The sequence below is a fragment of the Vanellus vanellus genome (genome assembly GCF_965231255.1).
Source record: "Vanellus vanellus genome assembly, chromosome: 1".
In the NCBI taxonomy this organism is placed as follows: domain Eukaryota; kingdom Metazoa; phylum Chordata; class Aves; order Charadriiformes; family Charadriidae; genus Vanellus; species Vanellus vanellus.
The window spans coordinates 14,479,553-14,492,519 of NC_138905.1; the positions used below are offsets into that span (position 1 = coordinate 14,479,553).

The window sequence follows — 12,967 nt, forward strand, 5'->3', positions numbered from 1 at the left end:
TTAAAGAGAAGCACATAGCTGCATTTATAGTCTTCCTTTCAATTAAGAACAAAACAAAACCCAGTACTAGACCCGAGGAGTGACAATAAAAATTAAATCTGTGATTACAACCCATAATCTTACATCTGGTCATAAAGATCTCTTTCTATTTTGGTTATAATTGCTATTAATTAGCAGAATTCCCTATATCTCTTTCCTGATCTATTTATTGTTTTTGTCTGCAAAGCATCCAAGCTATACAAAAGAGCATCCTCCTACAGGCTAACCACTTTCTAAAAGTCTGGAGGGGTTGTTTTTTCACTAGATTTGGTCCTGTGACCTCAAATTAAGCTGCCTGTCCCCTGGAAAGCCAACCTTTCTCCATCCCTCACCCAGAACAGTACAGAACAAACAAACGGGAGCTGCAGGATGCTGAGAAAGAACTGAGTCTTCAAACAGAAAGTGCATGATTAAGACAGTATGAACGTACACGCTTCCCAGCACACCGGCGATTTACTTCCTTCCATTACAGCCGGTATTTCTTGAATACACAACGCACGTGTACCTCCCTATCTCTTTTGATTGCTTTGTTCTTTACCTGCGGAGCACAGCTGTGCTGCGCTGCTTAATGCACTTCTCATGCCACGGGCAGCTTTCTGCCACTTTCCTTTTCTTTGCCATGTGACCACATCGTGCTGCATTCAACCCCGCGTTACGTGCCTCTCTCCCTCTCCCATCCCTCGTTAGTACCTTGCTGAAGTAGAGCGAGGAGCCAGAGGAGATGACCCCACAGCCCTCTTCAGGCTTGACGATCTCTCCCCCAATAATTTCCTGCCACTCTGTCTTCAGGCTGTCTGGGTTCTCAAAATCAGACATGACAGTTGAAGGAAGGGTACTTTCAGGCTGACATTCAGTACCCCGAAACCCTGAGTCACACCTGGAAGGAAGCATAAATGTAACAAGCTTTTAAAAACTTTATTTGACACAGACGATTACTTAAAGCGGTGCACTGAACTTTTAAAATCAGATGTGAAATAACAAATCATTCTGGGATTGGAATTTTGGATCCTGGAAATAAACTAGAATAACTGGATACCGGAAAAAAGCTATATTTTATAGTGTCCTGTGGTGTCTGGAAAGCTTGAAGCTAGCAGGGAACAGTGATCTTGATATTGCACCCGGTCTGACAGAGGCTGCCAACAGTGCTGAGCTGGTCCCTGGCATCCTTCTGACCCAGCGAAACAGCTCTGGCACCCAGCTGGTCCCTGGGGTCCTTCTGGAAAGGGCTGGAGGGGCCACCAGGACACCTGCAGCAGGGCAGCCCTGTGCCACTGAAAGCTTTTCCAGTGCCTGGATCTGCCAAGGGTACGGGTTCTTGGACAGAGAGGCGTGCAGCAACCGGCTGTTAATGTTGCTTGAATGGTCTAACCCTCCTCCCCAGTGCTTTTATTCTTTAACCTTTAATCTGCAATTAAAAACAATAGCCAAAAAAACCCCCATATACAAAACAAGAGGCCACCTGAAGCGTCCATTAACCATTGTTAAGAGGAACTGGCAAATGCTTTATACCTGCAAACGCCGTGGTCACACCAGCCGTGTCCGCTGCACATGTTGGGACACTGCTGTCCGATGTAGATGTTGTCTAAGGCCCATTCGTCTTGGGCTGTGTAGTAGCACTGACTCCAGCGGAAACGTGTGGCGCTGGACCTTAAAACCAATAACAACGCTTTAATTTGCAATTCTTTACAGAACTGTAGGAAAAAAGATAAAATGCAACTATGAAAAATAAAGTAAGTTGACATCACAATCACAGCCCAGCCTGCAAAGACTGGCACAACCAAAGACAGACTTCTGTTAATGAACTTTCTAGATGATACCGCTTGCTGCATGGGGCTATATAATGCACTTTCCGGTCATTAATGACAATTCTGAGGCAGGCTGCAGAGGTGTTACAGGGACTTTGTGCATTATTTTAAGATAAACCTATCCATTAATATTATCGGATTTTTACGGAGTGCCATTCTGCAAGGGTCACAGGTTGTAAAACTAGAAAGGTGGATCTAGGGCGTGACTTTGGGTTTTTTTTATATTTTTGGTCACACTTAACAGGCTATAAGTTGTGTAAAAAGGTTTCTGCTGATATTTATTATAAAAAAAAATCTATTAAATTAAAGTTCTTCAGTGTAAGCATTTCTCCCCTTTGAATACCCACTATTTCCATTCAACAATAGCGGAATGGTTCTTATTAGGCATAGAAATTCGGTTTTGTCAGTATGATTCTAAACTAGATTTTGCTCACATATGACTGGTGACATTGCGATCACAAGTTTTTGACAAAGATCCTGTTTCATAGTACCTGTTTTTTTCCACATTGCAAATAGCTTGCTCTTGGCCAACTACTCGAACAAAAGCTGTAGCGCCCAAGGTTTGTGGTGGGGAATCATTGGATTATATTACTCGCCTACATATAGCTAAATTCTGGATATTTGTAATATTCTTCAAGCAGAAAACCTTGCCATAGTTTCTCCATTCTAGTTAAATAGTTTCTATTCAACAGCTTTATTTTTCTTTATTATAGTGGAGTCAGTTAACATTATCTATTAAAAAGTGCATGCTCTGGGAGGTTGTCCAATGCAACACTGACATTTTCCATACTGAGTGACTCCTGCTAGCCAAACCCAGCCTGACAGCCACCACCCTCAAAAAGCCAAGGCTGGAGAAGAAACTGAATAATGAAAAGAGTAATTTTTGTCACCATCTAGCCTTTCCAAGCTGTCCTGCCAACCTCTGCACATCCAACAGGTTACTGGCATTGGCCAGTGATAGCTCCCAGCTGGTGGGCTTGTGCCAGAATGAAATTCAGAAAAATACATTGGATGTGAAGTGAAACAAAGATGGGAAATCGTTCATCGTGATGGAGCAAAAGGGGCTAGGCTGGCTGTGGGATGGGTCTGGGAAAAAAAAAGGGGGGTGGTGGCAACGTAGGTGCTGAGGCTGGGTCACAGAACTGTGGAGGGGATGGACAGCGAGAGCAAGGTTGATTGGGGAGAATTAAAAATAAGACTTTGAATTAGGACAGGCCTGTGCCTGGCCAAGGTCTGACTGGGTGGGCTGAGGACGAGAAGCAGGAGGTTCCTGCAAGAAGCAGGCGTTTCTTTCCTACCTTGTTTCTGAGCCATATGGCTACGTTATGATGGCATGGGATATAGTGCTGTTACTCCAATTTAAGATAACAAGCCCTTCTTCCTATCCCCAAAATTAATGTAGAAAAAGACCTATTAAAATAAATACTGTAAAGGTGGTTGAGCCACCTGCTCGCATGTATGGAAGTGAAAAAATAGACAGAGGCGGCCCACGCAGCTAAAATGGACAGTACGGCAGAGCAGTCACAGAGCCATCCAGTGACATATTAGAAGCAATACAAAGATTAGTTTAGTACGTGCTTGGAGAAAATTTTAAAATACCAAGTTTGAATTTCTTTAAAAAACAAGTGAAGCTGCCCAAGGGCTTAATTTTTAATTGAAATGACCCTTGTTGTCTGTTTTAAATATCTGCTTCATATTGCAAATACTGTAAGCATTTTTACAGCATGCAGAGCTAATCTGCAGGGGCAGATCTGCCGATTAAATACTCCCTCAGGGTATAATGTATTGATGGGTTACATTTCAAGAGCTATGAATTATCCATTAAAAGTGCACAACGCCAGTAATCTGCACATGAAGGACTTCCTAAGCTTGCATAGGCACAATGGACAGTCAATATTCACCACAATTATTTACTGTTTAATTTCGGAGTGCTCTGAAGCCAGCACATCGCCTTGGCGGTGTTGCTCACGTTCACTACAGAGCATCAGCGGCACCACAGAGAGCCCTGACAGAGGCTGTGTGCTCTGGGAAGAGCGGTCATGACTGGTGTTAACTCTCACAGGCACTGAGGAAAATAACAATACTGAAACCAAAGAAGGGGTTTAGAGCAGGCAAAAAAATCTCAGTGACCTCCCAGCAAAACAAAGTTATGTCATGTTGTTTGTCCAGGTGACAGGAGGGAGAGCATTGTGGCCAGGTTCCTCTGGTGGTCATTAGTGAAGGTGTGTGGGTAGAGGGGGTGTGTGTGACTCTGCAGCCCGGGGGTATTTACAGCAAACTGGGGGGGGGACATTTACAGTGATACGGGGGCATCCTGTGGAGGTCTTGTGGTGCCCATCAAGTGGTGGTGCCCCCTGACCACAGTTCCTGGTGCTGCTTGGTGTGGTGTTGATGGCCTCAGTCGCTTGCTGGGTGCAAACATCCCTGCAGGGTGGCTCTGTGGCTGCATCATGGCTGGTTTTGGGGCACCAGGCTCACACCCGCCCTACACAAACAGTGGGGACAGCCCACCCAGGGGTAATAACAAAGTACACCTCTGTGCCCAGGGGAGCACCACGCCTGAAACCCCACTGAGAAGACACCTGGGCAGCACCGCTGTGGGGCTGTTCCCAGGGCTGGACCCATATAACAAGGCACAGAGATGACACCAAAGCCAACAGCCCGAGTTGGGGCTCGCACGGGTTTCGCCTGAGCAAAACGTTTCCCTGGACAAGCTCATCGTCTCCCTCCTGCTGCAGGGGACTGCCACCCTGCAAGGCGCAGATCACAGAGCCACACGCTGCCGGCGCAGCTCCGTCTTCCGCCTTGGGTCTCAGCTGTCGGCTGCGTGTCAAGCTGAGGGTGAGCTTGGCACTGCTTATGACTTAAAAGCCCCCTGCGACGGATGCGGCGACGGCAGGAGGCTTGTTTCCCTCATTCAGGGGGAAGGGAGGAAGGGAGGAGTCGCACCGCTGCCTGGAGATGAACGTGTGGCTGAGACGGAGGCGTGTGCCTCAGCCGGACGGCTGGGGACCGTCCCCAGGGAGCCACATCCTAGCGGGCAGGGTTATTTTAAGCTGCAGACAAAGAGCGGTCTCCCCCGGGAGCAGCTTCCCCGCCGTGGGAATCCCGCGGCCCCCGAGCCGCAGCGGGGCGAGGGGCTGCCCTCGCCTTCCCACCCAGCGGGGAGGCCACCGCGGGCCGGCGGAGAGCGGGGCCACCACCCCACGGCCGCGGGCAGCAGAAGCGCGCGCGGATTCGGGCTCCTCTCCGGGTGAGGGCAAACGCGCGTTAGGCTGAAGTCGCAATCGCAAAAGCGACGCCGCTGAAAAGCCGGCCCTGCGCGCTGCTCCTGAAAGCTCTCCAAGGCTGCTCTGCACCTCAAGGTAACAACGGCTTAAGAGGATTATGCTGTTAAAAATGGTAATCAACAATTTAAAAAAGCCATGTTGATTAAGAAAAGAGAATAAGAAGCTGAGTGTCAGCTGCAGTCTCAGTGATAAAATACCGGCTTTCTGGGCAGCCACCATTTGGACACCTTTTCAAATGGGAAGCGTCGTATTCAGGAGTTATGAAAGCATTTTATTATAAGCAAAATAAATCTCCACAGTTCCTCGTATTTCTTCCAATTTTTTTTTTTTTAGATGCTACTGGAAGACTATCTGGCTTTCTGATGAGACTATATCTGAGTCAGCTTGATGTCAAATAAAAGTCACTGTTGTTGCGTGACATTTTACATAAGCACATGGCGAGTCCCAGATGTATTGCAAGTGAAATGATGTTCTTTCTGTTATAAAATTTTTCAGATATGTGATTTAAAATAAAATGTCTTCTCTCCTGATATTAAAAAACCTAGCGATCTAATGCAAATTTGTAGCTGATAAAATTATATTTGCTACCTTCTGAGTTACCATAATTACATTTACCCAATTATCCTGAAACTCTCATTCAGTCATTAGGTGTTGATTTGTTTATGAAGTCAGCAACTGACAGCTGCTTGTATCTCATTAAGGCCTGTTCATATGTAAATGCCTCCCATAAAACTGAAATTAATTTTCATCAGCGTTAGAAATGTTCAGTTCAAGTACAATACAATTTCAGCAAGCAGGTGCGTACGTTTCATTTCTCCAACACAAGCCTCACTGCTGCAGCGGATTTCCGAACGCCCCAAATCTCAGGCAAACACAGGGACCTTGTATACTCCTGCTTGCCAGATGCAGAACACCTACAGATGTGCAGAAATAACCAGCACGCCCAGAAAGTTTTACAAGAGAAATCGGTGCTGTTATGAACGATTTTCCGGCTGCACGAGCGCAGTACCCCAGCCTGACGCTACCTATGCACCCGAGGTGCGAACCCTCAGCCCGGAGCTGTGCGCGCGGGGCTGAAAGCTCCAGCGATCCTCGTGGGGCCATGCAGGTGCGTGAGGGCACGTCGAGGCTACCAAGGGCCACAGCAAGGCTAACGAGACCTCAAGCCCCGGTCTGGAGTCCTTGTTTAGGTGGTTTGTTTCCCTGAGCAGTAAGCGCAGGGCAGGCTGTGTATTTGGCAGCCCTTGTCTTGAGGGGCTGAGCCAGAAGGAAGGTCCTCAGAGCCCCCTTGCCCTCGCCCCCATTTTGGGAAGGCAGAAGACCCGCCTCTCGCCCTCTGCACTGTTCCTCCTGGCCATTGCCAACTTTTTGCCCATGGATGATTTTTGCAGCGGAGCGTGGGTGGGGAAGGGGAGGGAGAGGGAGGGAGAGCACCCCGAAGAAGAGACCTACGGAGCATATTTGCTACCAGGCTCCCCAGGGCGATGCCCTTTGTGTGGCTGGGGTGGGGGAGGAGCTCTGCACATCAAATGTTCACCAGAAACCCCCAGGCTTGTAAAGGCAGAAACTTGCCCTCTGTTAGTCAGCGTGCTTTAAAAATGCCAAAAAAAAGCCCCTCCCAATCTGAACCCAAAGGAGCGACTGAGCCCTCGGTCTGCTCCTTGCTGGTGGAAAGGAGGGAAAAAAGAGGGAAAGTGGCTGAGACGCGTCTGGTGTGTTGACTTTTGGTGGGGAACATGCAGCCATCCTTCCTCTTCACCCCGATTACTCTGCAGCACAACACAGTCGTAGTGGAAAAGTGTTTTATGAAGAGCAAAGTAATGTTCAGTGGTAATTTGTACCTTAATTACAAACAAAACTCTGCTAACAGACGGGAATCCCTTCAGATACAAGATAGAGTGTGAAATATTTATGATTTGTGCGCAGCATAAAACAGGAACCCAGCTATTATTTCATCATAATTTCTCCCCACAGTCTCCTAAATTAAAATGGAATTATTTGCTTCTGTCACCTCATATGCTGAGGAAAATTATTAGATTCTAAAGAAAAAAAGGCCCACAACATCGGTATTAATATCAACTATACAGTGTATAATAATAACTTGGAGTACAGTATATATCTTATAAATAAATATAAAAATAACAGCATACTTTGGAGTATATCCTGCCAAACTGCAGACACTTTTTTAAACTCCTAAGTGCCTATATGAGCCACAGATTTTAAAGCTGGTGGCACACAATGGCATGTAAGATTTAGTACATTATAATCTAACTACAAAGCAGTTATTCATAGACTTACTTGTGCCATTTGGTATTATGTGACTTGATACGCTTTAAAGATTCAATATCTGTCCCTGATGTTTTGCCTGGAAATAGCAAATTCTGAATACTGGCCGTACAGTAAAAATGGCAAGTGTTTTGGAAGAAGGTGTCATTGCTGGGTAGTTGGTAGGAATGGGTTGTGTTGAGGCCATGGAGAGTGCAGAAAAATGATAAGGACAGGGAAATACCATGATAACTTAATCTGAGCAGCTCTCATTGCAATTGCTGTGATGCATTCATGTCCAACACAAGCAAGGCGTAACCCTACTTGAAATGATTCAATTCTCAAATGAAGGAAGCCCTGAAGATTATTGAGATTTATGTCAAGTTTTTAATTGCATCTTATAATAAAGCTTTTAAAATAAATTAAGGAAGAAATCATCTAGTTAAATAAATAAAAATGTTAGGGCAGGCAAAACAAGTTTGATTACAATAAGATGAATAGGGTAGGGCTTTTGATAATTTTTGTCGCTGTTTTATGTAGAAGAGAATGTTATTTTTGAAGACGTTATAAAAAGAAACAAGAGGTAAAAAATTCCCAGAAATGAATCATTAGTTATTGTTTATACAAGGCTTTAGTCTGAAGATGTAAACAATAAGGAATGTGCAAAATAAAAACTAACAATCCAAATAAAGCCTTCCTCCAGCGGGCCATTTACAGACAAGCGCCACTATTTTTGAAAAGGTCTGAACTTTATTAGAAGAGTCACAGTATGTATTAAAAACAATCCTAAACAATAGTTTCTGGTGACTTCACCTACATTTCACTCTCTAATTATGTAGGGAAGGCATTTTATGTTAAATACCCGCAACCGGGTCAGCCCTGGTACCCTGGCACTCCACCCACCGGCTTCAGAATGACCTACAGAGGACCTGATCTTTGTCATAGCAATACAAAAGTAGATGAACTATCTGCACTCAACCAACCAAAAAAAAAAAAGACAGACATGCTCACCAAGTCTTCTGTGGTAAAAGGACAGTGATTCTCCTCCACTGAGTAAATTCGCTGGAGTGGTAGATACTCGCTGATGTAAACTCCTGACAGCTCGGCATACTTGGAAGACATTCCTTGAAGTAAAATATTTCAAAATCAGATTTAATGTTGAGGCAAAATTGGGAACAGAAGCGAGGGTTAAACATACGCAGAACCAGCAGCTTGCCTGGGTCCAGATGTTGCAGAAAAGACTCATAAGCAGAAAAATCCTGGCACGATCCAAAAAAAATTCAGAAAACTAACAGTACTACAATTTAGGATAGGAGAAAGCCATATCACTCATTTAAAGAGGTGTATTTAGCATCAGTAACTAGCAATTTTTTATTTTCCTCCATGAGGATGCCTAGCTGATTGTTTTTACTATTCTCACCCCAGCATTTAGCGCTGACTATGGAGTAAGTCTACAAGTCAACTATAGAATAAGTCTACGAAACTGCCCTGTAGACCATTATATCAGTCATTTCAGAGACCTACTTGCGAGCCCCTGCCGGGGGATGCTGACTCCCTCCGCTCCCTCCACTCCCTCCGTCTGCAGTGGGGAGCAGCAGTAGGAATCACCAGAGCCACGTCAGAGCACCCAACTGCAGTCTACTGAAGTTGCCTCCAGAGGCCCTTACGATGCTCTGCAGCTCTATTACCTTTGAAACCTACAGCAAGTGGTGTAACTTCCCCCTTCCTGCTTCTACTATTCTTCCTGTATTTAACCCAGATTCCTAGAGAGGTCTGTTCCCCAAATTTTCTTTTTCTTTTCAGAAAACCAATCATTATCACATCTTGTTTATACTAAACATAAAGGCACTCCATTATCCCAGCCCCTTAGAGTTTTCTAGACCTGCCCTTCCCATGTTACTCCATTTTTCTGCAGTATTCCATTTATTTATTTACAGATTGCCAGAACAGTGCCCGAAATTTTTGTGCTATGATTTCGAAGAGGTACTAATAAGGCGCTTGAATGTTATTACCAACTTGTGTGTTCCTTTTCTAGCTACCCATTCAGAGAGCCCATTCTGCCATTGCTCCCAGAGCACAGGTCCTCCTGACCATCCCCACGTCTCTGAGAGCCTTTTGTGGTTTGCTGCTGTGCTCATCCCCATCTGCGGCGTCAGGCACAAGGGGGACCTTTGGCACAGACACCTGCCTATGCAAGTAGCCTACTTTGACTGCTATGAAACTAATAATAAAGCAGTGATTCTCTATTGCAGTTAAAGTAACTAAGACATTTTATATAGTTAAAAAATATAGCAATTGATATATATTAAATATGAAGAAGGACAGAATATATTATTTTACAGAGAAATTTACTTCTCACATGTCTTAGAGTATTAAATGAAGATGTGATAACTTACTGTGTTACGTTTTTTTTTTTCACTAGGTTTTCTAAAGGCTTAGTTTCCTTTCCAGCAATTTTCAAACATTTTTCATTGATTCATCTCCCTTACAAGATCTTATAAAAGAGGATCTGATCAGTGTGTGCGAAGCAAACAAAACTTTCAAACATTTTAATTAATTAGTGTTTTGTGTATTTGCCAGATTATGTCCTTGAAATATACTACAAATAGCCTCCTCTATTACTCTTTTATCATAGCAACATGGGCGGTGTAAGAAAAATGATTTGGCTGCAAATTCTTCTCTCTGAACTCAGCTCCACTGAGAGAGGAAAGGAGCACTAAAATCTGAAGGCAACTGATCTTCCGTTGATGGCAAGGACAAACCCCAAACACCACTAGGAACTATTCTTGGACACCATGATGATGGCTGCTAGGTATAAAAGACATGAACATCGTTTGAAATACAGTATTATAGCTTTCCTCTGAATTCTGTTTAAGGTTAGAAAGCATTACTTGGATTGCAAAGTTTAAATATTCAATTATTGCCGTTTCTCTGCCCACCAAAGTAAACGTGGTGGAACACAACATGGCAAAAGGTAACAGGACGATGTTTTCATTGCTCATAGAAGATGTGGGACTGGGCGTCCAAACCCCTCTGTGAAGCTACAAAGCACGCAGTGAAAAGGCACCAGGACCAGTTCCCTGACATCCTCTGAACCTGCTCGGAGGCAGCTGAAGGACCTGGGTTAGTTCACCCTGAGCCAGGGAAAGTCCGGCTTGCTGTCTAACAGGGAAAACAAAAGCACAAAATATGGCGAAATGTGCTATTGCATTTGTGCTGAGATAGGGCTGAGCCACACGGGGAAATAGCCGCCAACACTGCTATTTGCACTTATAGCAGAGATGGGGAAACAGCCGGTCATTATGGCCCTGGACTGTGTTTGAACCAGGGATGGGAGATGAAAGGCTCTACATTACAATCCCCCGAAGGAATGCACTTTCCATTTACGAAATGGCTGCGCACAAGGGCAGAAAGAATTTCTATCCGTTTAAATTCCAGGAAACAGTAGACGCATTTTGCTTTGAAAAACAAAGCAATAGCACAGGAAAGATCTCAGCCATTACTCTGCAGCTCTAACTGTGCCCCAGTTCTTTTCGCAGCCTTGGTCCATTCCTGTCACAATTTTGTGTTTCTGGTTCTCACATACCTTTTTTCCAAATATCATGAAGAACAGTTTAAATATTTATATTAGTTATTTTGACTGATCCAACTAAGAATTTCTTTGTAGAAAAGGGAATGAGGAAAACATCCTCCTTCACCCAATGCCATCAGTACATTTCGGCTGATCTTTGTACAAGCAGAGTTTATGGAAGACAAAGGTCCTCGCTGCCAGCCTCACCTCCTGAACAAGATGCCATGTGAGGCCATGGTTGGTGGAGTAGTCCAGTTTCACTTGGTTGTCCATATGAGGAGTAAACTCCTGACCGCAGCCCATCACTAAGTTGAACTGTATCATATACGACGCTCCGATCTGCATAGACTGGGTCTCCACGTAGCGCATGCTAGAAGCTAACTTCGAATCTCCTGTAAAACTGAGAGATGTAAGGAAAAAATCAAGATCCATCTCCAAAATATTTCAGAAGGGAACATTATGAGTGGTTCTGTGTTAAATACAGTGCTACTTCTTTCTTTGTTCTGCAGATTGGCACATGGGATGAGACCACGCACACAAGCTTCTTCCCGTTGGTACTTCTGGAAATTACCAGGAAGGTCTTACTGTATCCCAGTGTGTGAAACACTGAATTATTCTGTTAGTTCATACTATATGCTCTTTGTATTAAGGATCAAGTTAGGATCAAGCAAAGGATAACATACAGAAAAAAACAACAAAAAGAAAGTTCATTTTCCCAGGAGTGTCCATTGCCTAAGGTCATGTCACAGTAACAGCTATAATTTCATTCAAGCACTGGACAGTAAAGACACACGGCATTTAGTTTAAAATGTTCTTATTACATAGACTTTTCATTTCATTGATTTTCAAGTGATTCTATATGCAATGCATTCACTGACTTAAGACTGTGTTTCAGAATTAATATTGCTTATCCTTGGCTTGTTTTCTGCAGGATGTACTAATATAGAGTTATAACACATTACCTAGTGGATTGGAGAAGATAATTTTGGCACTAGTAATGCTTGGAGCACACCAAGCCTCATATGTGATACAAGGGACCCAGTTATCACATACACAGTAACACAATATATAGTTCAAATTACAAGGTTAGTCAATCTAAATGCAGGGCGGGTTTCCATGCACTATTCAAAAGAAAAAAAAAAAAAAAGCAACTGCAAGAGAGGAGGAGGTAATAACAATTTAAAATTTGAATCCTGCACACTAGCCTTCAAAACAGAATGTTTTTAAGGAAGTTCATGTAGAATGAAAATTGTCTCCCTCTCTGTAGTTTGAGATGCTTAGCTAGTGTCTTCAGCAGAACTGTAGTCCTTTCAGCTTCAACATTTTCCAAGACTATTCTTAAACGTGAACAATTTAGGATAGGGATTGCATCTCTCAAAAGAAAATTCCTGCAAATCATCATGCAGCAGTAAGAAACTACTCTCAGGACAGTAGTGGTGAAGAGAATAATCTGGTTCAGCTTTGCCCTTATGGTTGCGTAAGTTACAGTTTATCATCTTAAATGAGAAACCCTAATTTTCATACAATAAAACCCTGTAAAATTCAAGGTCACAACAGACTCAGTGTAAGGACTGGGAATGCAAGTCAGCATTACTTAGCACTCTTTTAGATTAATTCACTGACCCACATGGTTTTCTATAGCTTCCTTTCCAGAGAGAGCAGTTAAGCCATAAATGCCAGCATCCTATCTTAAAGCTTTAGAAGAAATCACTGAAAGTTGACATTATTTCTTCATTATCAAATTGTTGTTAGCACCAGTTAAGAACCAGGCTCCTTTTTACTCTCTGACCTTGCTCTCTGTGGCTTCACTTCCTAAGGGATGATCCAGCTCATAGCACCATACGAAACTGCCCAGTCTACATCGATCAGCACCATGAACAGACTATGGATGGACATTCCCTTCCCTGCTAGGGCACTGTCATGGACAACTGGACCAGAAGGCAGCAAGTTGCCTTGGAAAACTGTATCTCCACTGTTTGCTTTTTCAGTCAGTGTTG

At 43.8% G+C, this 12,967-nt stretch overlaps 1 protein-coding gene across 1 annotated transcript in view; it reads right to left on the reverse strand.

Annotated features, from left to right (window-relative positions):
- Positions 1-12,967, reverse strand: part of RELN (reelin) — a gene marked incomplete at its 5' end in the record, with an annotated part of 296,306 nt that overhangs the window by 78,418 nt on the left and 204,921 nt on the right. Inside the window, 4 exons of the mRNA XM_082479306.1 lie at positions 730-916; positions 1,549-1,686; positions 8,411-8,523; positions 11,178-11,370. Of these exons, the coding sequence (XP_082335432.1) occupies positions 730-916; positions 1,549-1,686; positions 8,411-8,523; positions 11,178-11,370 (631 nt within the window). The remainder of the gene's footprint in view (positions 1-729; positions 917-1,548; positions 1,687-8,410; positions 8,524-11,177; positions 11,371-12,967) is intronic.